The sequence below is a fragment of the Dama dama genome, chromosome 5 (assembly GCF_033118175.1).
Source record: "Dama dama isolate Ldn47 chromosome 5, ASM3311817v1, whole genome shotgun sequence".
In the NCBI taxonomy this organism is placed as follows: domain Eukaryota; kingdom Metazoa; phylum Chordata; class Mammalia; order Artiodactyla; family Cervidae; genus Dama; species Dama dama.
In genome coordinates this window covers 90798724-90826673 of record NC_083685.1, presented here as the reverse complement: position 1 = coordinate 90826673, position 27950 = coordinate 90798724, and the positions used below count along the sequence as shown (strand labels likewise).

Sequence of the window (27950 nt, the reverse complement as noted above, 5' to 3'; positions counted from 1 at the left end):
CCCTCGACATGAGCTAGCTTGCTGGCGAGCAGTGTAGAAAGTGCTGTTCGCAGACTGCGCGGTGAAGGAGAGAAAGCGACACAAGAGAGAGCCATAGTGCTGACGTTGAAGGCCCGGCCCTGTGAGGTTGCATAGGGTAAGTGGCGTTGGCCGCGGCTGTGGCGAAGGGGAAGGAAAGAGGATTTGGGCTAGGGGCGGGGCCAGAGGCGCAGCGTGGCTCCTGATTGCTGGGGTGCGGCTGCCAATCTCGCAGAATCGCTCTGTTAACCAGTGCGCTGGCGAGACGCGCTCAGATATACTGAGTGAGCCCTGAGAAGCAGTCTCAGATCCTGACGGTGCAGCAGCCCGCAGCCTCAGTCAGAGAGTCCCAGCCGCTTTCAATGGAGGAGAAGCCCGGCCAGCCACAGTCTCAGCACCATCACAGCCACCACCATCCGCACCATCACCCCCAGCAGCAGCAGCAGCAGCAGCAGCAGCAGCCGCACCACCATCACCATTATTATTTCTACAACCACAGCCACAACCACCATCACCACCACCATCACCAGCAGCCTCACCAATACCTGCAGCATGGAGCCGAGGGCAGCCCCAAGGCCCAGCCAAAGCCGCTGAAACATGAGCAGAAACACGCCCTCCAGCAGCACCAGGAAACGCCGAAGAAGAAAACAGGTCCGGGAGGGAGGACGAGTGGGGGAAGGGGGATGGGGTGGGGGGGTGCGGGAGATGGGGGTGGGGCTGGATCGGAAAAGCGCGGAAGGGGTCGGGGTGTGTGTGCTTGCGTGCGGGTGTCCTGCGGGTGTGGGGAAGCCCCCTTTCATTCTCCGAAAGCTCGGGCTGGGCCTCACGGTTTGCAGCGCCCTCTTCTCCTCAGCATGGGAGAGGCCCAACCAGGCCAGTGTGACCTTCCCGGCCCCCGCCCGGGCTGGAGGGAAACCCGGAGGGTCGGCCTTGGAAGTCTGGCCTTTATATTCCTCTCTCGTTTACCTTCCTGCGGCCCAGGAGGGACCCTAATTTGAGGGCCCTGAGTTGGGGGTGAACCCAGCCCCCCAAAATGCTTCGGGGTGTAACTCAGGAAGGCCTAGCGAATTCCGACTCGGGTGGCGTCGCGAGACCCTTTTGCAGAAGGCGAGGAGAGGGTAGTGGGGCAGAGTTGAGGAAGTGTCCTCCCTCACCCGCCACCCCAAGCCCACCTGTGGCCTTGGGGTTCCCCGTCTGGGGGGGGGCGGTTGGGACCCCTCGTCTCTCGGGTCATTTCCACCCCTAGACGCTTCTTTCGGGCACCGGACCTCCCAGTTTGTCCCTGCGGCTCATTCCGAGGCCGGCGCCCCGGGCCCGCTCCCCCCAGAGCCGGCGCGGCTGGAATGTTCTCTCCTCCTCGCGGGGCCGCTTCCTGTCCGCCATGTTGGAAGCCGATTCCTGTCACCGACTCCGGCCCACTGAAGAGCGGAGGGGGAAGGGTGTCGAGGGGCGCCCGGCGCGGCTGAGCCGGGTGCCTCGGGATCCCCCCCCGCGTCACCTCGCCCCCAGCATTGTGGGGGCGCCGGCGCCCCGGGCCCTCGGCCGCCCCTCCCCCCCCCCCCCGCCGTCGCTGGCCGGGTTGTGTAACCCGGTGGCGGCCGCGCGGCCCCGGGCGGGTCCCTGGGGTGAGGGGCGGGGGCGGTTGGGGTGGGGGAGGGAAGCGGCCACGAGGGGAGCGGCCTGCGCCGGGCCCCGCGCGCCGGCGGCCGCGTTTCCCGCTCCCGGGTGCGGCGGGAGGCGCGGGCGGTCGGGGCGGGGAGCCGGCCTCAAAGCTGACGCGAGGGAGAAGGAGGCCGCGGGCGGCGGCCGCGGGCGCTCCTCTGGGCAGGAGGGCTGGGGGGGCCGAGGGGGGATACATTTTGGGTAGAGGCGGTGCCTGAAGGCCGGGTGGGGTACCCAGCGGGAACCAGGCTCCCCGGTCACGAGTTTCTCTGCCACAGGAACCTCGTCTCCTGCCAGGTTCGCTCACGACTCCGCCTCTCAGGCTTTCACTTGGGTCGTTTTCTTCTAGCAGCTCATTTTTACAAAAAAAGCTTGTTTTATCTTCCTCCAACAACCCCCCCTCCCCCCAACATTTACCTTGTGGGCTTGGGCAGTGGTTTTGAGGAATGAGATTAGAAGAGTGTTTGATTGAATGGAAGAGAGGATGAGGTTTTTTTGACCCCTTTTTCTTGCCCTTAGGGGTGAACCGAGGTGCCTCATCCACGAGGTTTGTGCACTACCATCTTGCCTGGGATGAGACTTATTTCATGTTAATAAGGAAAGATGTTTTCCCATTTTAAAACCGATATGAATCCCCAAACTCTTCTCTTTAACAAATGTTAAATTGAGGGCAAAAGTCATTTTAGAAAACATTTGAGAAGAAATGAACTTAAAAGTTTATAACCATACAGATTTTAGTTGTTCTGTTTATAAGTTGAAGTTGTAAGAAAATATTAAACCCAGGGTGTCAGATTTGATATAAGCTGTTACTGAGAGCTGAAGAAAAACTATTTCTATTACAGAGTTAATAGTACTTGAAGACTGAAATCGATGTATCAGATTTTCCATTTTGGAGGGTGATAGGGACTGATGATGTGCAGTAGAAAAGAACATTAAATTTGTTGAGTGCTTAATCCTAAGGGTTTGGAACAGTTTAAAAGCTGTTAGAAACTGTACATCCTATATTTCTTTTAAACGTTAAATCTTTTTCAGCTTCAGGTGGAAAAAACATCTTAACTATGCTTACTTGGACTCTAAGGCAGTATTACAGTTCAGATTGGAAAATTCAGTTTTGTCTGTCAGGTATTAGTATACTCCCCGCAGGACTTCTCTCTACTTATGGAAGTATCCCCTGAGCTTTATCCTGAAAGGGGATAAATAGTGGAAACTGGGTTTAACAGTTATGAGAGAATGTAAACTGTGGGGGGAGCAACTTTTCTTGTGTGTCCTGGCCATATTACTGTTGCTTCAACATGCATAGGTCTAATTTATTAGGAAAACTGTGAGGATTTTTGAAATGTGTCTGTAGCTTGTTGAGGGGGCTTTTATGACCCATTACCCACAAACCTATAAAGAGGAACAGTTTTTCTTTATCCAGAAGAGGGCGCAAGAGAGGGAGAAATGCAAATATATTCGGTAATTTCAGATACTAATCTAGATTTTTTCAGGACTCGAGTTTTGCTGAGTCCTTTTGAAGTAGGGTTAGATGCTTTAGCATGGCAACCCTAAATAATGAAAGCACTAGGAGGCCTTTGATTTTTCTCAGTAATTCTATAATGTTTACATTTTTTAATACCTAAATTTAAAAAGTTAGACATTTTGCATACCAACAAGGTTACCATGGGAATTTTTGTTTGTTTGTTTTGGTGGAAAATTTTTAATACAGTTAAATGAGAAATACTTTTTGTCATTAAAACTTGGAGGTAAAAGTATAGTGGCTTCTGGGTGGTTTTTAAATCGGTAATTTCTGATATCAGCAACTAAATAGTAAAAATTATTCCAGTTAATTTTAAAGTCTTGGCTTTGGTCCAACTTGATTTGCACTTTGGATTATTTATTTATTTACTTTTGTGTTTAAGACTGCTTATCTTAGAGATGTGAAAAGCTATGACTAATTGGCCCAAGAGTACAAGCCTTTGTTTTAGCCAGTTAGTACATTAATGGTGTATGTAGTTCTGGTTAGTCTAGAGTGGTACACGAGTAAACTTATATCTGTTAAAAATGTTGAGAGTTTGTTGAAGTTTCTGATTCTGGGGAAAAACAAACCTTTAGAAAACATCCTAAGCAGCTCTCTCTCCTGTTTCATAGTTAGAATTTTTTCACCAGAAGTTTCATTTGATTGGTTATCATGCTTTTTTCAGCCAGACGAAAAGTAAAATATAACTCTAGTGGAAGTTAAGAACTTTTTACAAATATATTCTCTCATGGAACAGGTTCTGTGCCACTCTTGCTCAAGAACGGTTATGCCTTAAGTATGTTTTCCTGAGTTATTTTCTGAAAGTTAATATAATTTGCTCATTTCACTGATACAGAGTAAGTGACTTAAAATTATAGCAAACCCTGTTGTGAATCTTCTCAGTGTGTTCTGTTTCACATCAATTTTTTTTTTAAACAATGGTTCTCAAACTTAAAAAAAAAATCTTACTGTTCTTTATCCTCTGAAAATATATGAAGAGGTAATCATATGGGTTATGTTTATTGCTGTTTACCATATTGGATATTAAAACAAAATTTGAAAACAAAAATATACAATCTCATGTGCTTTTTAGCCTTTACAGGCTACAGGCCCAAGAGAATGAATGAAAATGACAAATTATTTAGTATTTTTATTGCAATACTAATACCAAATACTATTGGATTCCCCCCATCCCCCTGAAAAGCTGCTTTAAATGTATGAGAGCGTGTGTGTGTGTGTGAGTCTTATCCTTAACTTTATCTTGTATCTCTTTCTAATGACTTGACCTCACGATGCTGTAGGGAATGTTTCATAGTAAGGTACTTTACTAGTGTCACTATTTTACTAGTGAGGAAATGAGAAAAGTTGTTGACCCAATTGAATTATGTGTAATAATAAACTGATTATGGTGATTGAAGTTCTTAAATTAAACTTGAATACCTTAACATTTTTTTAAATTAGATACCTTTCATTTGTTAGTATTTTCTTACTGAATCATTTGGTTAGGCAGTATAGTATAATGAAATGAAGAAAAATGTAGTAAGAGTCGGCAGATAGGTGTTCTGGTTTCATACAATAACAGTATGATAGAATGTATGGGATGTGTCGAGTTTAACATCATTTTCAAAAAAGTTCACAACTGTTAGATTTTTTGTTTGACAGAATGCAATTAGGAACTTCTTACGGTGACCACCAGACATTTATGGTTTCATAGAAGTTCAGTCTTTATTTTTCCTGTAGTACTTAGATTTACTGTATCCATTTAATTTGATTTTGCCCAAAGGGTAGCTCTGTTCTTAATGGTAAAGGAAATTTTATAACAGCCTTGTGAGAATGATGAGAAGGTTGATGCTGTTAGAGAAAAGATATGCTTAAGAAGTTACATTATTTCTGACTTTGAACTCTGGTTTGATCCTAGGTCAGTTCTGTCTCTTACTTAGTAAACTTCCTAATCTGTAAATGGGGCTAACAAGTGTTTTCTCATAGTTATTAAATAGTAAGATAAAGCTGAAGCTTATAGCGAAGAGTCTAGCACATTGTAAATATTAAATAGTCCTTAAATGTTAGGTACTACTGTAATTTACATATTCTAATTTTTTTTTTTTTTTTAACTTTTTCCCCCCTAGGTTACGGTGAACTAAATGGTAATGCTGGAGAAAGAGAAATATCTTTAAAGAACCTGGGTTCTGAGGAAGCTGCCAACCCTATTTCCAGGGTCCTCAATGGCAACCAACAAGTTGTAGACACTAATCTGAAGCAGACTGTAAAGTCCAGCACCTTTGGGAAAGCAGGAATTAAAACCAGGAATTTTATTCAGAAAAACAGTATGGACAAAAAGAATGGGAAGTCTTACGAAAATAAATCTGGAGAGAACCAATCTATAGACAAGACTGATACCATAGCAATTCCAAATGGTGTTGTAACAAATAATTCTGGCTATATTACTAATGGTTATATGGGCAAAGGAGCAGATAATGATGGTAGTGGATCTGAGAGCGGATATACCACTCCTAAAAAAAGGAAAGCTAGGCGCAATAGTGCCAAGGGTTGTGAAAACCTTAATTTAGTGCAGGACAAAATAATGCAACAAGAGACCAATGTCCCAACCTTAAAACAGGGACTTGAAACTTTCAAGCCTGACTACAGTGAACAAAAGGGAAATCGAGTAGATGGTTCAAAGCCTATTTGGAAGTATGAAACTGGGCCTGGAGGAACAAGTCGAGGAAAACCTGCTGTGGGTGATATGCTGCGGAAAAGCTCTGATATTAAGCCTGGTGTGAGCAGCAAAAAGTTTGATGATCGGCCCAAAGGAAAGCATACTTCTGCTGTTGCCTCCAAAGAGGACTCGTGGACCCTGTTTAAACCACCCCCAGTTTTTCCAGTGGACAATAGCAGTGCTAAAATCGTTCCTAAAATAAGTTATGCAAGCAAAGTTAAGGAAAACCTCAACAAAACTGTACAGAACTCTTCTGTGTCACCATCTTCATCTTCATCCTCCTCATCATCTACTGGGGAAACTCAGACCCAATCTTCAAGTCGATTATCCCAGGTCCCTATGTCAGCGCTGAAATCTGTTACTTCGGCCAGCTTTTCTAATGGGCCAGTTTTAGCAGGGACTGATGCAAGTGTGTATTCTCCAGGGGGTCAGCCACTGCTAACTACTGCTGCTAATACTCTAACACCCATCTCTTCTGGGACTGATTCAGTTCTCCAAGACATGAGTCTGACTTCAGCAGCTGTTGAACAAATTAAGTCCAGCCTTTTTATCTACCCTTCAAATATGCAAACTGTGCTGTTGAGCACAGCACAAGTGGATCTGCCCTCTCAGACAGATCAGCAAAACCTGGGGGATATCTTCCAAAATCAGTGGGGTTTATCATTTATCAATGAGCCCAGTGCTGGCCCTGAAACTGTTACTGGGAAGTCATCATCAGATCATAAAGTGATGGAGGTGACATTTCAAGGGGAATATCCTGCCACTTTGGTTTCACAGGGTGCTGAAATAATCCCCTCAGGAACTGAGCATCCTGTGTTTCCCAAGGCATATGAGCTGGAAAAACGGACTAGTCCTCAAGTTCTGGGTAGCATTCTAAAATCTGGGACTACTAGTGAGAGTGGAGCCTTATCCTTGGAACCCAGTCATATAGGTGACCTGCAAAAAGCAGACACCAGTAGTCAAGGTGCTTTAGTGTTTCTCTCAAAGGACTATGAGATAGAAAATCAAAATCCTCTGGCGTCTCCTACGAACACTTTGTTAGGCTCCGCCAAAGAACAGAGATACCAGAGAGGCCTAGAAAGGAATGATAGCTGGGGTTCTTTTGACCTGAGGGCTGCTATTGTATATCACACTAAAGGTAACTTGTTTGTTTCCTATATGAAATTTCTTACTGGTCGTTTATTAATACATTTATTGGCTGTTATATTAAGGGTGAATTTTGGAAGCTGCTATGAGATTCTTTAGGGATTGCAGAGCTTAGTTGAGAATAACATTATGGATAAGCAGCTGGTATCAAACAATTCAGGGTCTTTGGAAATAGTATGGCTGAAGTTTAGAAGGAATATTCACTTCTGCAACTTAACATTTGTTTTTATATAAACAAGTTATAATCAAGCTCTTGCCTTTTGTTCAGGGAATAAAGAAGTGTGGGGGTGCTAAAGGGATGATGTTTTATTTTCTCTTAAACACTCATAAGAATTCTTTTAATTTTTTTCTTTGAATAGATGTCTCTCCTTTGCTTTTTATATCATATGCTTATTAGTGAGCTCAATTAGTAGTTCTAATTTGCCTAAAATGAATAGGAACAGTGTTTTGGAGAAGTCCAAAAATTAAGAGTGTCAGCTCTTTTGTGTTCTTATAAGAAGGAGTAATGGGTGCTAAAGGTAACTAGAAAATAAACTACACTTACAGGTACAGTTAGCATTATAGGGACCAGGTTTTAGGAAGTCTCTGTATCTCATAGCCCCAAAGCCCATGTTAAAAAGGAACCAGATATCTTTCAAGCTCCATGTTAATAACTTTTTAAGGATATGGTTTATTTGTGCCTTAAAGGAAAATTTGTTTTATGGTGTAAGTAATTTAAATCCTTAAAACAATGTTTTCTTGTTTGTTTTTGCAGTGTTTAAGTAGCAGTTTTTTAAAAACTTATTTTTGAATTGAAGTGTAGTTGAATTAGTGTATTACTGCTCTGCAGCAAAATATCTTTTTCATATTTTCTTTTATGGTATATCACAAGATATTGAGTGTAGTTCCCTGTGCTATACAGTAGGACCTTGTTTATTAGTCCATATATATGCCATATCCCAAACTCCGAACAGTGTTATTTGTTCTGTGAATGATGTTTACAAATGATGTTACAAGCACCTCTTTGCTTTGGAGAACAGTGGTTTTCAGTTTTCCTTCTGTCTCCCGCACCTCCCCTGAAAGAAATCCTTACCCCCTGCATGCATGCGCACACCTAATATATACTGCACAGCCCCATTTTGAACAGTAACTCATTTAGGCAATGATTTGCAACTATAAGGAAGAGGTAGCATATCTGATCAGGTGGTGATGAAGCAATTCATATTTTCCTTAGAAGAATCACTGCCTTATAGATGAATAACAAAGCTATTTATGTGACTTCTAAGCAAATTATCTAGTCTCCATACCTCTCTATCTGCAGATTGTAAAACATTTAGTAGTAAACAGATACCCATTAAAATTTTTCTTCCTTTAAAAAATGGGAATAAATAGAATTGCCTATGGGACTTTAGGAGTGGAAATCCTGGCAGATAAAATTATCTGTCTTCATTTTTCTCTAGCACTGCTCTTTGGAAGTAAATATATGTTAACTAAGAGCTGTATATTTTTAGGAAAGTTTAGGGGAAAAATAAATAGTTTTTTAAGACATTGGTTAATTATAAGTTAAATTCTGCCAGGGTGTTTGTTGTAATATTTTCTGTGCCATCTGGCCTCCAGAGACCACTATACTTGGAAAGTCTTTGCCAAAGTATTTTACAGCCATGGTGGTTGTGTGAACCTGAGAGGATGTATGGTTATGTTATGATCTCCCACAACCTGGAAGAATTCTGGGGCAAGTTGTTCCATTAGGTACTTGGTTGGTGATATGTCTGATTATTATGGAAAAAAGGCAGACCTTTTTAAATGAGAGTATTAATTCTTGTTTATTCTTAGATATTATGTGTATGTATTTGTCCTCCAGATGGGCTAAACAGATATGAAATCAGTGATACTTATAGAAACTAAATACCCCTACATGGATGCAGTTATATTTAGTTTTGGTGATGTTACTGAAAGATTAGCTTTAGTAAAAGTGCATCAGTTTGAGTTTTGTAGTTGGACATTATTGAGAAGAAATTGGTATTGTTTTTTTTCTACCTAGAACAAACAGTGTTCAGTTCAGTGAGGTCACAAAGTGGCAGATTCTTTGAATTTCTGCCAAATGTAGATTGATCCATCAGGTCACTAATTTTTCTTTTATTTGAATTTTGTTTTGTGTCACAACCTTTGAAAGATAGGAAGATCTTTTTAAATTAAGGCAAGTTTTCTAAAACTCTAAAAGAGGTAATCGGTGGGGCTTTTTGGAATACCCTTTGAAAGATCCTTTGTCCTTTAAAAGAATCCTTTAGTATGGTCTTTTCAAGTGTTCAAAAGTAATCGGTAAGTAAAGTTGATTGAAGTTCATCTTTGTTTAATTGCTAAGTGGTGTCTGACTCTTTTGTGACCCCATGAGCTATAGCCCAACAGGCTCCTGTGTGCATGGAATTTCCCAGGGACGAATACTGGAGTGGGTTGCCATTTCCTACTTCAGGGGATCTTCCTGACCCAAGGATCAAACCTGTGTCTCCTGCATTGGCAGGTGGATTCTTTACCATTGTGTGTCCTCAGTCACTTTAATCATGGCTGACTCTTTGTGATCCCATGGACTGTAGCCCACCAGGCTCCTCTGTCCATGGTATTCTCTAGGCAAGAACACTGGAGTGGGTTGCCATTCTCTTCTCCAGGGAATCTTGCCGACCCAGGGATCGAACCCATGTCTCTTAACATGTCCTGCATTGGCAGGCAGTTTCTTTACCACTACTGCCAACTGGGAAGCCTCTTGATGATTGAGCCACCAGGGAAGTGCTGGGTAAAGTTGGGAGTCAGGATTTTATTCATTGACACTTTTGAGTATGTTATAGAGAGGTGGCTTTTAATGAACATACCCAAGACATATAACCATTGCCACCTTCAAAGTAGTTACTCAGAAATGTTAATTTGTTATCTGAGGCTTAAAATTTTAGATTTCTAACTTTCTGAGGTGATGTCATTGATTTTGAAATGGTCTAAACTTATTTGAAGCCAAGTCTTCAGAAGTAACATTGATTTGTGTTTGGTTATAGTGTTAAACTGGTTAATTTACCTTGCCTGGCTAATATTGCACTAAATGATATCAGGCATTCAAAATGCTGACATTTTGGAGTATTCATTAAATACTTTGATATGGTAAGTTTTATCCAACACATAGAACTGTAGGGGGGGATAAATTTTAATTTTTGATGGTTGGGGTAAGTCAAAGTGAAAGTTATCTAGTATAAAATATTCCTGAGGCAATTCTAGGCTATTGCATGAAAATAACTATTGCTATTTTTCTGGTGACTGAAAAAATTTCTCTATTACCTCCACAGCTGGCAGGTTATTGGCATAAGTGGTTTGATCCAGTAGATCTGAGTTGAACCCTGAATTTAAAAAAAAGATTTTAACTCACTGAGTGATGCTAATTACAGACTAGGATTGGAACTCTAGGTCTGTAGGGAGGTTTCCTCAGCTTAATCTTTTTTTTTTTTTCTGTCATAGTTTTCCATACTACTGAAGAGTTGTACAATAAATTGTTTTCCTTTCCCTTGTATTGTACCTTCATAGGCAGAGTACTTTGCTTAGTTATGAAAGACTTGCTTTTTCAGGGTGAGTCTTTTCCTTTAAAGAACTTCAGTACAGGAGAAAATAATACACAGGTTTTAAGGCATGGATTTTAAATGTTTTAAGAAGGGTACAGATAAGAGATTTTAGTGAGGGGAGAGAGAATTTCTTTTTTGGGGGGGCAGGGAGAGAGAATTTCTAATGGAGTAAAGGTAGGAAGAGTAAGTGCAGGGTATGTTTTCCTGGAGACAGTGGCATTTAAGCTGGATTTTGATGGATGAGGGAAGACTTTTTACTTAATGAAAATGCAGAGAACGAAACATAAAGAACAGAAAAGTTGGAAAACAAGAGTGATGTGAATCTTGAAAGGTATCCACTTTGGATGTGGTGAGAGGACACACACACACACACATATAAAAGAGAAGAAAGGTAAATTACTGTCAAATCATGGAGGCTTTTAATTCCCATCAGAGGGCAGGGGGAGCCTCTGAGTATCGGAGATAGATTGGTAGTATGTAACTTAAACTGACAAAAGACAGGGGTATTAATGCTGCTATTCCTGACTCCTGTGTGCTTGGGCAAATCATTTATCATTTTTAAGCCTGGGTTTCATAATATAAAATGCCAGCTTTTGTTTTGTCTTACCAGATTGTACTCAACTGCTGTGAAAACTGAGTTGCTCTTAAACAGTTGACTTGTAGGTCTGTGTTCAGGTAGATTAATGTAGCACCAATTTGTAGGGTAGATTAGAAGGCATTTTTCTGGTGACTAGAAGTAAAAGATCAGTCAGATTATTGGGACAGTCCAGGCAGAGAAATAACAAAAGATTTTCCTCTTGTATTTTCAGTCTTCTGACTGTATTACTTATCCAGAAATAAAACAGGCATTTCAAAAAGTTTTTAGATTGGGTAAGGGCAAGAGAGAACTGATAAATAATTTCTACATCTACAGGATATGGGAAATAGGATATTGAGGAGACGAGTTATGGTTAATTAAACTGATGGAAACTATTCATACAGTTTAGACATTTGTTCATGAAAAGATCTGAATATTAAATTTTCTCTTGTTAACGCGGTGCTTGATAACCATTTTCAGTGCTTTCAGTGCTTTTTATTGCATTTGCCCATAATTGTGCCATCAAAGCTATCTTCCTAACAATCTTATAAACAAGTACCTGCAGATTTGACTTGGGTTTCAGTCCGAATTGAACATCCTAGATTTGGGAAGAGTCCTTTTTTTCTCTCTGTAATATGAGACATATAGGAATATTTATGACAAGTAATTCTTAACATTGTGTAAGATCCTTTTTACCAGTGACTTTCCATTTTAACAGCCATACTGGGTACTTGATTTCTCATTAATTCTGCTTTACGAGTACACTAGTTACTTTGCTGCTAATCTGGAAGGTAACTTTGAAGGAATTTAATAGAAGCTAAAATTTAACTCTTAGGTTTTGTTAGCCTAAATCCTGAGGGAAAGGGAAGTAATTACCCATGCTAGAGGAGCAGAAATTGTCTGTTACTGTCATAGCAGCAGTTTCATTCTTTTTTTTTAGCAGTTTCATTCTAAGCAACTTAAATTTTATATTTTACCATTAAAAGTAATAGAATAAGTGCTCCAGGTTTCTATTGTGTGTATTTAGAGGTGGTCTTGACAATTGGGCTGTCTCTTGGTGTAGCTCCAAGTTGGGAATATAGGATTGAAATTGATCTACTGAAGAGTTAATTTACCATTTACTGAAAAGGTGGTGATTTACAAATACCTTAATCCGCTTACTTGAAAATGTACTGTATTTCTTTATGGGTACAGTCTAAATGAAAAAAGGATAGGGAGAAATTTCTGACAACCAAAAGAATAGGCAGATTGGTACAATGAGTGCTTGAGGAGAAGGTACAATAACAAAACACAGTGTTGGGATAGCCAGAAATCATCAAAAGGATGAGTAAATCTGAACTAGGAAGAGAAGCAGAATTTAAATTTATGTCACCACCCCTGCAGGATTTTATAGAATTTGATCTAAAATGTCTTAATAAGGGATTGGAAGGCATGATTACTGATAAATTGATCTAGGGGTTCACAGTTGTGGGAGTCAGCTTGTTTGGCCTTATGTGTGATTTGATTCTTTTTGGAGGGTGCCATTATGTACTTAAAATGTTAAGTGTTTTTAAATATGTTCTGTTAACTGGGGCAGTAGTATCTTTCAATTTTAAAGAGAAAAGTTAAGCTTCTATTTAGTTTTAACCCTCTTAGGTTTGGTCTTTTTCTTTGAAGAATTTTAGAATTAAAATATGAATCTATATGAAATTGCTTTTTGTAGGTCAAGAGATTGAATAATAGTTTCAAATGGGTCTACCTGAAACATTTTCTATATTATTACTTCCTTGACTGATTTATGAGTAGTATTCTGTTCAAATCAATGTTTTATTTATTGTGCCAAGTACTGTGTGAAGCATTGGTGATAAGTAGATGAAAACAGTGTTCATGTTATTAAGAAACTCAGTGTAATGGGAAAGATATATATCACTAATGTGACTGTTCTGTAGAAAACAGCATTTGAAATACAGAGAAAACACTAAGGTTGAGTGGGTGGGGTCAGGGGACAAAGGTAGTTAGAATTCAAAGAAGTGAATGTTGGCTTATTGTAGAAGGAGAGTCAGAATATTTTAGGTGAAAACGGCTTATGTTTGAATTTTGCCAGTCACTCAGTTTCAGGAAAGGTGAATGGTGCATGTTAAAAACCTTTAATTTATCGAGTTGTTAATGTACCTATTCTAGAAATAAATTTTATATCAGACACACACAACTCATCTCCATGTTGGCAAATGGGAATCCACTGAAATGTTTTGAGCAATGTGATCAATTTCAGATTTATATTTTTAAAGAAAGAGAATTATAACCATAGTGGAGAAGATAGAAACTGAGACTCAATTAATGGTCTCTAGATAAAAGACAACTTCAGAAATCTGCATAAGACACCACTGCTTGAACCAGGGCAGTGGCACTGTCCAAGAGAAAGGCGAATGGGTAACTGCTGCCTGCAGTGCAGGAGGCATGGGTTGGATCCCTGGGTGGGAAGATCCCCTGGAGAAGGAAATGGCAACCCACTCCAGTATTCTTGCCTGGGAAGACCCTGGTGGGCTGCAGTCCTTAGGGTCGCAGAGAGTCAACACGACTTAGTGACTAAGCACGCACACATGTGCATATGTTGTGGGATGTGGTGTGTGACAACTTTAGGTGAGAGTTGCAGTTGTGAATACTCTCTCCTTACATTCTCTAACTCTATCTACTTTTCTTACTTTTGTATGTTTGATGCGACATTCCTGGTCTTCTTGGTATTATCATTCTCTTTTTCTCAAATAATGTTGTTCTTCAGTCCCCTTTTCAGGCTTTGAGACTCCTCTGGGTAATCTAATCCTGTTTCTGTGAATTAGTTAAGACTTCTTCAGCTGCTTTTATGCTGAGTTCAGACCACATGTATTCAATGTCACTCCAGTGCTGTGTGTATAAAACTGAATTCATTTTTTCCCCCAAAACTGCCCTTTCTTGGCTTCGCCTTTAGTGAATTAACACACAACCCTTGTCATTAGGTTTATATGGATCTTCTCTAACATCTTCATTCTTTTCCATCTCTAATACAACTGCCCTAATTTCTTCACTTTTGCAATAACATTTTTTTGGGCGTTTTCTATTTTCATTTCATCCATTCCTAGCATGTACTATAATAACTTCATTTCTTCAGTGACTTCCCTTCACCTATGTGACTAAATAATAAACTTTCTTTCATGAATGCTTTGTGCTCTTTCCCACAAATACCAAAATGGCATTTTTGTCTGAATCTTTCCTTCGTGGCAACTTTTAGCTCTGTTCCCTGAATGGTGGTGTTCTTTGTCTAAATCTTTTCATCTTACTGACTTACTAAATTACTTGTGACTGCTGAAGCCTGAGTCATTGAACTTGTTTTATAAAAGATCAGATAGTAAATATCTTAGTCTTTGCGAGACATAGAGTTTCTGTTGTCATTTAGTTCTGCTTTGTACAAAAGAGCACTGGGTGAGGTTCTATTCCAGTAAGATTTTATTTGCAAAAACAGGTGGTATGTAGAACCCAGTTGGCTGACTGCTATAAGTTAGCACACGTTGTTTAATGCCATCAAGCTTTGTTTGTGTTGATGCTTCTACCTAGAAAAGTTACCTACCTACTCTACTGAGCTCACAGAGAGTATTTCTTTCTGTTTTTGCATCTGTATCCCTATTCACTAAGTAATGCCTTTTAATCAACTTGGAGTTAAGAACTTGTATTTAATTGGATGTTTACTCCAGGAAGCCTTGTGATAAGGACTATTTCAAAGTTGTCTGCTTTAGGAAATTGAATGTTAAATTTTCTTCATTTGAGCGGCATTACTTGAGGAAATTTAATTTGATGTAAAAATTCAATTGTATTTGAATTTTTAAAATTTTGACACAGTAAAATCTCAAATTTGTATGGTAATGGTCTAAATGACAGGATTTTGGCAAAATTGACTACTAAGTTTGGCCCTGTGGCCATTTCTCAATAACTGTTTGCATAATTGGATGCTGTGATGCCTGTTTTATTTATTTATTTTTGTGTGTGTGATGCCTGTTTTAAAACAACTGGGATGTTAAAGACTTGGATGTTTGTGTGTGTGTGTGTGTGTGTGTGTTTGTAAAAGAGGGCAGTATTAAAAGTAAAAAGATTAATTACTATGTTGTGATTCTGTATAGTTCTATAGCCTTCTTTATACTGTTCAGCTTCTCTTGTGATAGTTAAAACAAGATTATACAGAGAAACTCATTTTATATTTAACAGCTGAATCCTAACTTGTAACCTAAAAAGGGCAAAATGTCATTCACTTCTTTCCCATGTGCTCTGTATCACTAGCTTCTGGTTAGTCTTTTTAGAGTGGTTTAAACATGGCATATAACCATACAAACAGTATTTGATTTATTTCCTCTTTTACATCTTAACTTGGAGTTTCATAGAAACATTAAAATTCTAATCAAGGAAATCAAGTTGCTGCCAGTTACAGAAGTAATATTAAATAGCAGGAAGGGAAATTGCATTCATTTCTTAGTACAACACTTCAGATAATGCTGATTTCCTGACTGGAAGCTAGGCTGGCCCATGACTAATTTTTTAGCTAGGTCAGACCATCCCTTTTCCCTCCTCATGAAGAGAGTCACTACTCCAGAGCCCATATTTGAGGGCAATAAGATTTTTACAGTATTAGAGTAAAATGTAAAGCTGAATGTCCTAGTTGAAGTTAAGGAAATGTCTTCAGTCCATTAAAGAAATGAAGTGTTTGCAAATAGCTATTGTTGTTTTTATTCAAAACATGTATATTTACTCTGCTTTTAAAGTCGTGTGGCTGCTGCTGTGACTCTTGAATATAGCACCCTCCCCATCACCTAAAAAAAGAGTAGGGCAGGGATAGGTTGAAGATTTCTTTGGTGGGGAAGGGAAAGGAAAATGTTACAGCCTAGGTGGGCTATATGACACTGGAAAGTTTTATTGTTCCTTTCTTCTCTCAACATACAACTAAATATAGATTTCTTTGCATTAAGCAAACTTTGAATAATGAGCATCAAGGAACCTGTAAATACAGAACACCTCAAGAATTTTTGTTGCAAATGTGGTATTGTACTTTAGAAGGGAAAATGTGGTTGGGTTGATGTTCTTGTAGTGATGTTAACCAGGAAAAGGCTTATCTTTGGACTTGTTAAAATAAGCTATTCTGAGATCTAGAAATTTGTCGATAACAGCTTTAATGACTCTTGCAGCTCCTCCTAATTATTTGAAACTAATAGGGTTAGAAATTGTATTGATGTGATAGTTGAGTGCCATGACTAGAAATGCTTTCCTGATATATCTTCGTGTCCCCCCCCCCCCCCCATTAGATTGGTTGCAGTTCTCTCTCCTTAGACCTCCTAGGAGATGGGAATTTTCCTGCCAGTCTTTTTCCCTGCCCCCATCCGTACACATCAAATAAAAAGTAGTAATTTTAGATCTGTACACACTGTTTTAGCCCCAGGGAGCCATTATGTTGTACATTAACTATAATTCATGTTTAAAAAGTCCATGTTCAGCTATATCTGATCTTAACGAGCTCCAATTTCATTTTTCTTTAACTATGGTTGATTGCTGATAAGTTATAGAATACAAAAAAGTTATAGAATACGGAACATCCAGTTATACAGAATAAAAATCACTTTTTTGTCTTTTCAGAATGGTAGTTATCTGGCCGTGGAAGAGCATTTATTCTCAGTGTTAGTTCTAGGTCATTCCTATTACTCAGTACAGTCCTTTGGTTCTTATGCTGTAATAGTCATCTACTGTCTTACTCCTCAAGACTTAAATATCCCTTCTGTGAAGCTTTCTCTGTGCTTTCAGGTAGTTTTCCTTGTCCTCTCCCTATAATGTCACTATAGTTTCTTCATGTATATACTTATTCTAAGATACTAAAGTAGGCATGTTATATATAAATCACATTTGAGTTGAGCAGATAAAGGTTGAATGCTATTAATAAATAGGCATGCATTGGCATTTTGACCTTTGGGCTTAAATATGAGTAGGTTGGGTTCAGAGGAGAGAACTACTTACATATAGCAAAGAGTTAAGTAAAATTTTAATAAGGCATTTTAAGGTCTAGTTTGATTAAATTTGATGATGGTTCCTTCAAAAGAGCTAGGCACCTTGTTGAAAGATGTTGGGTTGTTTTTAATAAGTTTTGTTTTTAATCATTTACCTATAGCATGCATCTGCAAATCTTTGCTGTTTGTGCATATAAAATTGTTCTCTTGGTGGTTTGATTTCAGGTAATAATTGACTTTCTGTAATCAACATTTCAGAGCATCTTAGTGACACTCAACAACTAAAGGAAAATATGAGTGTTTTGTCTGGGTTTCCTAGAACTGTGTTATTTCAACCCTTCCTCCAGCCCAGCAATAGTCAGTCTATATATCTTAAAGTGAAAAGTGCAGCTTTAAACTTTGCTCTGCAAAATTTAGTATTTAAAAATAATTCTTTTTTTCCTTCTTTGCAGAAATGGAATCTGTTTGGAATTTGCAGAAGCAAGGTAAGAATGGTTAGGTTACCTGAAATGTTAGTACTAATCACTACTTACGGTACATTATTTTTGGGTGGGAATAAAATGAATAGTGGCCCACCAAATAAGTAGACTTTGTATTTTAAAGTTATTTAATAATAACTACAATCAAAGGACAGTAGCTGCCATACCGGGACTGCTAAAGACAAGGTAATACTGTAAGTGAAAAGAATGTATGTGAGTGTAGTTTTTACCTGCTGTGTAAAGAATGTGAATATTTTTCCTCCCTGAATATGAAGGTAAGACAGACCAAAAATATTTTTTAATCTAGAAAACCAACATAAATAAGTGTTTCCACTTATGGCCAATCTTTATCTGTGTTGGAGTTCTCAAAAAACTGAAATTGGTTGTCCTAATTACTGAGTACCTTCTGTCCAAATATAATAAAATATATTTGTTGTGGGATACCTGAAATAGAAGTGAGTTTTAGTTTACAGAGTTGGTCACTAACACTGATAGGTTAATATTGATAGGTTTTGGCTTTCAGAGCTCTGTAACTGAATTGGATCCCACTTTCCATCTACTTTGCTGGTTAAAATAAGTGAATTTCGGACGAATGTGAAAGTCCTAGATTTTCAGAACTTGAGAGACATTAGAAATTCTATTTTCTTATTACAAATTAGGAAACAGGCACAGAGAGGTTATTATGTAAGCTGTGTAAACTAGAGTGTAAAGTGTCCAGACTAAAAAGTAAGTTTCCCTGATTTTCCAACATTGCTCGCTCTTATTCTTAGTCGGATATTTTTTGTCTAACACAGCTGTGGCCTGAAAATAACTAACAAGTTCTTAAATTATTTTGTGTTGCTCTCTGTGTACCTTTTTATTCAAACAAATTTAAACACGTCTATAAAATATACTCTGCAAAAGTAAACCTACCTGTTTTTCACTTTAAATGGTTATTAACTATTAAGAATGAACATTATCTTCACAGCAAGTTGCTAGTGGATGTCCCTTGGAGTTCTAGAAAAGATATTGTTTCTGGACAAAATTAGATTGATTCTTGGCCTGAGGTGAGCTTGAGTTTTTTGATATTATTTTCAGGCCTTTATACTTTTCTGTTAGATAGCAAGTTTAATTGGTTTCCTATTTTTTTACTAAAGCATGTGTATGATTAAAAGTTCTTAGGATAGATAGATGTAGTATGTGAATGCAATCTTTGCTCTCCAGAAGATGGGGGCATACAGATAAATAACGGGAATTTAAAATGACGCTGGAATGTTTGGCCAAACACATTCTGACTGTTTTATAGTCGAGCCCAGGATATCCACAGGTTTTTCTGTTGTTGAGAATAAAGTCTGGAGGTACTGTGGGAAATTAAAAGGAAGAAATAAGTCATAATTAAAACTGAAATGATAGTTCTGCCAGACTTAAGTTAACCTGAAGTTTTTGGTGTTAGGTGTTAACTTGAACATTTCTTTGCTAGACAATCCACACTGCTTAAAATAAATTTTGACTTCATTTTGTCAGGAACAAAAGAAAATAAATCTGAGTTTTTATTTAAAGTATTGGATTATTGATGACTTAAATTTTTTCTGCTTTTTCCAAATGTGCTGCTTTTATAGTCAGTAGAAGCACATTGTCCTGGTTAACTGAACTCAACCCTCTAATATGAGGTCTCCCTCACTGGCAAGAGGACCTTTTGCCTGGGAATCCATTGAAATGGGTTGAGGAAAAGTGGGTCACACGTGTGTTAATACAAAGAGGAAATGGTCTTTAAATTGTGTTTTCATAAAAGCGGGCAGTTTACATGATGGTTATTGGGATTTATTTTTTGAACATGGGCATTTGGGAATTTTAGACTTTGTTTTTATTTATATGTTTATGTTTTAACCTTCCCTCCAGATCCCAAAAGGATAATCACTTACAATGAAGCCATGGATAGTCCAGATCAATGAAGGACCAGACTGCCTATTTGTAACCTTTCTGCAGCATTAGAGCCACCGTTCATGGGGGACACAAGGCTTTTATGCTCCTAGATCTTCAACGCAGCAGAGGAACCATAAGTAGAATCACAGGATAATATATACAAATATATATATATATATACATTATATATATATAGTTATTTAAAAAAGGCAACTGAAAGTAATTAGACTTCTTAAGGAAACAAATTTATTTCAAGAGACTACACATGGTTATTTAATCTCCGGTACTGAATAGTTTTGTTTTGTTTTGTTTTTAGTTTTTGTTTTTAAGTGTGAATGCAAGTGATTAATGAATATGGACTTATTAACAAGCGTGGTTCTAAAGTTCCTGCTGTCATCACCTTGGGCAACAAATGACCCACTGGAAAGGCAAATCCACTTTTAAAGATCCCTGTATCTTGTTCTGTGACTAAAGTGATACACTAATCACGGGGAACCAAGAATGATTCAACATTTTCCCCCACTCCTCCCTTGATCTTTTGGTTTTACTTTGAGCCCTGCGAGAATGCTGGATAAAATGCCTTGAAGTTTGCAGGGGTTTTTTTTTTTTCTTTTTTTTAAAGCGAATATGATTTGCATGTCTTGCCAGGAGTAAGCAGCCTCTGTGGTGTGTTGGGAAATATTTTCTTTGTTTCCTTTTATTTTTTTTGTGGGGAGGGATAGGGGAGGGCATTGAAGTTCTACAGTTCTGAAATAGTTGGTGGTACATATAGTTCACTTGGCTTTGGTTACATATTGGACTTTAACAAGTAAAAACTTCATGAGTGTCATTTAAACAAAAGTTACAGAACAAACAATTGGCTTTAGGTATTTAATCTGGAAAAATACTCCTGTGCCCATGTTTTAATGTAATTGTGTAAGTGGGAGCAAAAATATATTCTGCTTTTCAACCGTAGGTGCTCCAGACTTGCTCTCTGTCACTAACACTAAATGTGCTATTTTTCTTGTTTTTCATCAAACATCTGAAGAGAAACTTCTGTACCTTTCTGTAAATTCTCTTTAATTTCTCAGAAATCTAAAAGGGGAAGAAAAAAGTCCATGAAAACTAAAACTTCATGTTTTTAGCCAGTGAGGAGGTAATAAACCCTGCCTATAGAAGGTGTGTTTTCATGCAAACTATACTTCTGAGCTTATTAGCTTCTAATTATATCTTAATAAATATATTTTATTACTAGAGCAAATGGGTTTTTTTAAGGAAAATAATGTGAAATTCTGGAAATTTTCTTTTGGGCAGAGAAGAGCATCAGCCCTGTCTTATCACATTACCATCCTGTTGCACTGCAGCTTGTATATAGCATGCTAAAATAAATTTTTTTGTGTGTGCAGAAACTAAGGGTCCAATTAAAGGTTGGGTGATGTTAGTGGCATAAAAACAAGTTCTCTGGCCTGACATAGCATCGTGTCTCACACACACACACACACACAAACACAGAAATTAGTATATCCATGTATGTCAAATACAGGTTAAAATAGCAGGGTATTTATACAGAGAGATGTAGTCTTCTAATAAAAGTAGACTGGATCCCCAGGGTTATTTGGGGAGGAAGTAGCTACTTTTGCTCAGCCCTTTTGTTTAAGAAATGTCCAGTTTTGAGCGACTGTAGTATGGATGAGTTTTCTTGTTTTGTTTGATTATTTGAGGCTTTTAACAAGTAGTTTGTGAAAGAAGCTGTTGGACTCAGCATAGAGTAGAGAAAATACCTTTATAGTCTGGATTTCTGCCCTGCTTAGATTTTAAAAGTATAAGCATGGATTGCCAATTCCACTTGATGTAAACAAAACTTTTATACATAATATATATATATATAAGATAACTTATTGTATCAGTCCAGGTTCAGAAACTTGTGGTAGGCCAGTTCCAGATAGTTTCATTTCACCTGTAAACTGTATCACTTTTACGGATATTGTAATTTTCAAATGTATAATATGTTTACAGATGTGCCCTGCATTTAGTCTGCCTTGTTCTATTTTGATTTTTGTTGAGTCTCCTGCCTGCTTGCCAAAAGCTAGGATGCTTCAGGCCCATGTACAATTGAAAGCAGAGGCATCCTTGAGCTTTAAAGCATTGAACAAACTGGAAAATGCATCATACCACATACTGAAGTGAAAGAAGTCTGTGTTTTGTGTTTTTTTTTTAAATAAAAATTTTCAAAAGGTTAAAAAAAAAAAGATAACAAGGTTGATTAAAGGAAAAAAAAGGCTCCAGTTTGTTTTATAGGTTTTAAAGTTCTGCTGTGTGTTCAATTGCCTTGTGTAACCACTTGTCGCCTTAGGGCCAGATTCTCTCCCTCTCTTCTCGTCCTCATCCCCACCCCCACCCCCCACCTTATTTTAAGCATCTATTTTGCTTGCCTGGTATTTGAAAGCTCTTCTGTCTCACAACTCACAAGAAACTTTCTGGGTTTGTGATATACAGAGGTTGAATGAATATATATTTTAAAAGGAATTAGAAAAACAGCCCCCATCTGAATTTTTAATTTAGAAGCAACGCTTAACTTTAAAATATCTTTGACAAGCTGTTGTTGCTTTCCTATTTCCCTTCCATATCCCTCAGGCCTCCCTGTTTAGAGAAGCCAAAAAGAGAATGTATCCCTTCTCTATCCAAAGGTTTTTGAGTCTCACTTCTAAATGAATCAATGCAACATTTCACTTTGATTTCCCCCACTGAAATTTCCTTGATTATATGGTTAGAGGTATAGAGTTAGGGATGTCTCTTTACCTTCTGGAACCCTAGTGCCCCATTATATTAACTGTCAGTATTTTGGGGGCATTGGGTTAATGGACTTACTTGCCTAGGTACAAGCAGGACTTTGGGACATATCTCCTTTGTGCTGTTTGGTAACACTTAACTCTACTTGTTGCAATCTTTCTTCTTAGGTCCTCACACAATTCCTTACAGAGCACTTATTAAAAAAAAAAAAATCTTAAAAGAGTTGATCTGTTTCCTGATTATTTTGTGTAAGCTTCTAAACTTCAGCTGTGATTAATTTAGCACATTTAAATAATGTTGATGTGTTATTGTTTGGTATAAAGAATTTTTCTTCAACTCAGAGTATTAGTACTGTAGCATAAACCAAATACAGTCTAGAGGGTATTTTTAACATCCCTCCATTATAAAGACTGAAAAGGTGTGTGTCTGTGTGTGTGTTGAGTGCTTGTGTGTGTATGAGAGAAGGAAATATTAAAAATTAGTAAGTGAATGTGTGCAAGACATATTAGTATTCAGAGAATGAACTTGTATTTATTTTGTGCCATTTGTTTTCATTACACAGAATAAAGTCAGGTGGTTTTAATCCTTAAAAGGGTAGTATTTGAAAAATGGCACTAAGAATGAAATCATGACCTATTTTTTTAATAGCTATGAAGATACTAATTATGGGTGAAGATTTCTTTTTTAAATCTGTCTTGATCGTAGGTGTCTGCGTCACATACCACTCTCGTAGATGTCTTGAATAATTCCCCTTCCCCTCAAAAGACAGGGTGTATTTATCTTTCTCTTCATTCACCCCGCTTTAATGAACTGAAGTTAATTCCATAGCCTTTCCTCTGACTTTAGCAATGAGCTTTCACATACAGTGTATTTACAGCATCTATAGTTAGCACTTCCTCTCCTTTCTAGGAGAGGGGATAGACAATAACTAGAAATTTGTTAATGCCAGTTTGTTTTTTCTCGAAATAAATGGCTGGAGAGGTTTAGAATTTTGCTGTTTTCCTTAATCTGCTTTCCTAATCACAGAATCTTGCAAAAACTTTATAAAGGAAAAAAAAAAGTGCTGCATTGTTTTTTCAAATAACAGTTTCTAGGGGAAATAATGGCAAACCTCAATTATGAGTGTTGTCCACAATACAAAATGTGTTTCTTCACAAAACATTACATAGCAGCAGTAGTTTTGTGCTTGGTGGTTAGGCTTGTTGCTAACCCAACTGGAGGCATCTAATGGTTTATTTTTTGCTGTAACCTTTTTTAAATATAAAAAAGCCATTTAGTGTGAAATTTGTCATGTACCAAATGGCCACAGTCAAGGAAATTTGGAAGAGAAGTTGTTTGATTTTAAACTCCTCTAAGGAGGAAGTCATCATTTCAAGACTTTCTTCCTCCAGTTCTAGAAATAGATTAAAAGTCCACAGTTTCCAAGGATTATGAGTATAGTTATATCACTGGGCCATATCCTCAAATAACACATGATCCCTCTTGTATACCTATGCTAACTGTATACAACAGACTATAGTGGGACAAATACATATTATGATCAGGTTCATTAATGCTGCACCAGTTGTAGATTCTGATCAGGCAGTGTCTTTCAGTGGTCCTACCCATAATTTTACTGTTGAATTTTTAAAAGAAATTAGAATTTGCTCATCTTCCCCCCCACCCCCCACCCCCCCACCCAGAGTGTTACTTGTTTAAGGGGAGGGGCCAGAGGATAAGACTAGGAGAAACACTGCTTTTTGTTTGCAGAGATGCTTTAGGTTATTAGCTCTTAATAAGGATGTTATTTTCATTAACTGACAGCACCAGGATTCTTTTATAGTGAGAAAGTTGGGCTTCTGCTTCTAATTATCTTAAAATGTTTTTTAAAAAATATACATCAATCTGTTCAGATGTGTGAGAACAAGGACCACCATGGGTTGGTTTAAAGAAGGATGAGTCAGTCATTGGCTTCATTCAAAAGCAAAATTTCACATCACTCAAAAGTTTACTGGGTTTTAATAAATTTCACATCATTCTGCTACTCAAGAAGGAGCTTACAAATAGAAGTTTTAAATTGTCTGCACAACAAAAACACCCAGTGAAGTATGAATGGTATGTTGCTTTTGCATTACTGGGAGAGTCAAATAGCAATTCCGGGCTAGAAATGTTATGAAACAGCCATCCTCACAAATGGGATTGTTAATTCGTACTTCTCTATAAAGTTTTGTTTATGTCCAGAGTTCTAAAGCCATTTTATAATACTGCAGTATCCCTTTTCTACAGCCTTATTAAAATAGCTGCAAACATTTATTTTCCAGTCCAGTTTCACTTTGATTGCATATTGAAATTTTATTCTAAAGACCAACAAGCCAACTTGAGGTAAATTATAGCTTTCCATATATCCTCTCCTCAGGTGCTAAACTAGGCTCCAAAAATGGATACTGCTTTAGTAATGTCTGCTTTATCCTTAAATATTACTTTTGCTAGGTGTAAAGATTTGGTGTTAACAAAAGTGGTTTTAATATGTAAATATGATGAATGCCTTTAGTTTGCCCCTGTTTGTCTATTAATCTGTTTCATTTATCCTCCATGAAGGAGGATCCTTTCATGATATTGAATACATTTCATTAGGTATTGTTGCATTTTAGGATGAAAATACAACTATTTTCTGTCTTGGAATAATCCTGCTGCTGCTATGAAAAACTGAAAAATCAAGAATGTGATGCACTTTTTACGTGACTGTATACCATACCTTTGTAGGTTGCTTTGATACCTTTCCTGTAGCACAGCCACTAGCAAAAGTGATTGGATTTAAAAATTCCCTTTGGGAGGAGATCAGTACAAAAAGTTTTTTATGGTATTGGCCTGTGAAGGATATTAACTTAGGAAAATACAAATTCTGTTAGTATTACACATTTTGGCCTTAAAATGTCTTCTACTACTGAAAATCTTTTAATTTTGCTTCTGTTATTCCCTCTGCCTCAAAAAGAGAAGTTGGGAACAATGGCTTAAAGGAAATAGTAGTATTGGTTTGTTGCTGATCTTTTAGAAGGAAAGCAATTGTCTACTATATATACTGGGGAGTTAATTTTGTTTGTATACAAAGGAGAAGTAACATTGCCCCAAGCCAATCCAATTTAGTTTAATCAAATCAATCAAAACCAACTATTCTGCTTCTCTAGTGTATTTTTACTTAGCAAAGATAAACTTATGCTACTTGACATGAGGAAAAGTCATTTCTCAAGCACATACTTGAAGGAGATTGAACCCAATTATGATGGAGGAAAAACACCAAATGGGGTGGAGGAATATGAGAAAGATATGTGGTCCAAAGCTATCTGATTATATTTTGATGTTGCCAATATTGCAAAGCCAAAATTTTAATTTGCTTATTTAATATATTTGTTGGCCAGAGATCTATTTTTATATCAATGTGCCTTGCATGTATATTTTAAAAAAAAAATAAAATTGGAAAGGCCATGTTACAATGCCTGAGATAGTTGATGGTTCTTAACCACCTCACTAATTTTTATGCAGTATGAGATGTTCATTCTATCGCCCAACTGGTGCTCTCTGTTTCAAGTTATAGATCTTGTCACAAACTGGAACTGTTTTATAAACTGGGAAGTGATTTAAGTTACTTTTTCAGTTGTTTCTTTTTCTTTTTTCTTTTCGTTCTTAGTCTGTTAGTGGCTGTTCTGTAGTGGGAAATAGTAAAAAGATTCTTCCCTTCCCTCCCCGCTCAGCACCTTCTTCAAGTAATGTGATGACACCACTTCTTGCGTGCTTTGAAAAAGTTTCAGCTTGCTGTTTCCTTTAGTGTTATAAAGTGTTATAAAAAGCATTGTTTGCAAAATCTAGGGAGATAAGAGTCCACTTTAATTTGGAATTCTATGTGAGCTATGATCCAAGTTATTAGCTCTTTGCAACTTCAAAATTTTTTATTGTTAAAGCACCTTGCTTAGGAAATTTTAAATATTTATGTCTGCAACAACTGTCTCAAAATAATGAACTGTGCAATTCTTGTCATTAAAAAAAGAAAAGATCTGAACTCTCCCTACTGTGGCTTGTTAGTTTCTCTGTATTTTCTGCCAGTGTAAATGTGAAAAGCTTTGCTTGCATTACGTTTTAGAAATGCATTTTGCACACTCGAATTTTGCCGAAGCTCCATGAAAAGGTTAGATCTAAGTAGATGAATAAAGCTATGCACATGTTTTGAAAATTTAATTTGTGTGTCATTACCAAAAGTGACCTATCCTTATTACTTTGCTGCTCTTAGCTTTACCGTCTGTAGAAACGTGGCTCAAAGTTAGAGTTCTGGGCTAGTTCATCATTGGAACTAGAAGAGAGAAAAATTGGCACCTATTTTAATAACATAGTTTTAAAATGAGAGCTTGACTCGTGTCTGCTAAAGGGCTTTTTTTTTTTTTTTTGAAACAGGGCAGTTTTATCAGCTTTACAAACTGTTGGATATTCCAATGAAATTTTGGTTTATTTGATCAAATAGAAATGAAAAGTGGTTGAAACTGAAATGAAGGAAGGACCTTTGCCACATGGAGTTTTGTGACAATTTTATGTTTTAAACCTGGTTTAAAGGTAGGATGAGCTTTTTACCTTTGCTTTAGCATAAATTTGGTTTACTGAATGATTGACTTGAGATTTAGAATCATTCAGTTGTTTAAAGATCAAAGCACAAGTTAAAATAATGTGTATCTCTTTAAAACTGCCCAAGCTGATAGAACAAGTTTAGAAATTGAGCTGATTTGATTTCATTGCTGCAGTCTGCATGTACTAAATAGCTTTACTTCACATGTTTGTGTACTTAAAGGATTGTGTAGATGTACTGGCCAGGTTTTGTCAAATCATCTTTTAAAAGATTGTTTTATATTTTCTTCCGGACCCTTGTAGAAGAGGCTAATGTGTTTAAGTAGAGATAATACTAATGGTATTTTCCCCTTGCTCCTAGATATAAAAGAAATATTTCCGTTTTATGTTTTTCCTATGTATAGAAGAGGATTACCTTGTCTATCATCAAGTGTGCTCTTAATGTATGTTGACTGAAAACACAGCAAGCCCGCCCTTCTGTGTCTTCCTTGGAAGTGACAGTTAAAAACGAAGTCTACTAGTCAGAATGCAAAAGGTGGCCCATAATGCATGGCCTTAAAAGGCATGAATGCAGGAGCATACCATCATCTTTGATGGTTATGGCTACTCCTCAGCATCTGTCAGTAGTTCACATGTTCAGTCTTGGAATGTATTGGAGGAGCGAAGTAATTTCTGTGTCTTGTGTGCATTAGCACTTAGGAGCTGTTACCTCTTAATCTGGAAGAAAGGACAATTAGTGGGCTGCGATTATGTGGGAGGATTTTTTTCCTTCTGTCTCCCAATTTAAAAAATGTTCTTTCAGTGTTTGTTTTGCCCAGTCAAAAAGATAGGCCTTTTCTAGATAATAAGAACAGTGGCCAGAGATTTCCTCTTTTGCTAAATGCTTAGGTATTTGCCATAGCTGTTTTTGATGTCATGGATTCTGAGGAAGTGTCAGTTATGTGATCTTCCTTTATTGATGTCTTACTTCATGTTCAGTGTTTTAAAAATATAAATTACAAGCACTCTACATCCATACCCAGATTGACTTA

At 37.8% G+C, this 27950-nt stretch overlaps 1 protein-coding gene across 1 annotated transcript; it reads left to right on the top strand.

Moving 5' to 3' along the window:
* The first annotated feature begins 283 nt into the window (after window positions 1-283).
* NUFIP2 (nuclear FMR1 interacting protein 2) lies at window positions 284-25954 on the top strand. The gene is made up of 4 exons (XM_061142962.1): window positions 284-669; window positions 5302-7029; window positions 17635-17667; window positions 19540-25954. The coding sequence occupies exons 1-4, from the start codon at window positions 381-383 to the stop codon at window positions 19590-19592; spliced, it is 2103 nt and encodes a 700-aa protein (XP_060998945.1). The 5' UTR covers window positions 284-380; the 3' UTR covers window positions 19593-25954.
* The last annotated feature ends 1996 nt before the right edge of the window (window positions 25955-27950 follow it).

Coding starts and splice junctions, on each gene's coding strand:
- NUFIP2 (XM_061142962.1), top strand. CDS start 381: ATGGAGGAGAAGCCCGGCCAGCCACAGTCTCAGCACCATCACAGCCAC. Junction 7,030..17,634: donor TATTGTATATCACACTAAAG/GTAACTTGTTTG, acceptor CCTTCTTTGCAG/AAATGGAATCTGTTTGGAAT. Junction 17,668..19,539: donor TTGGAATTTGCAGAAGCAAG/GTAAGAATGGTT, acceptor CCTTCCCTCCAG/ATCCCAAAAGGATAATCACT.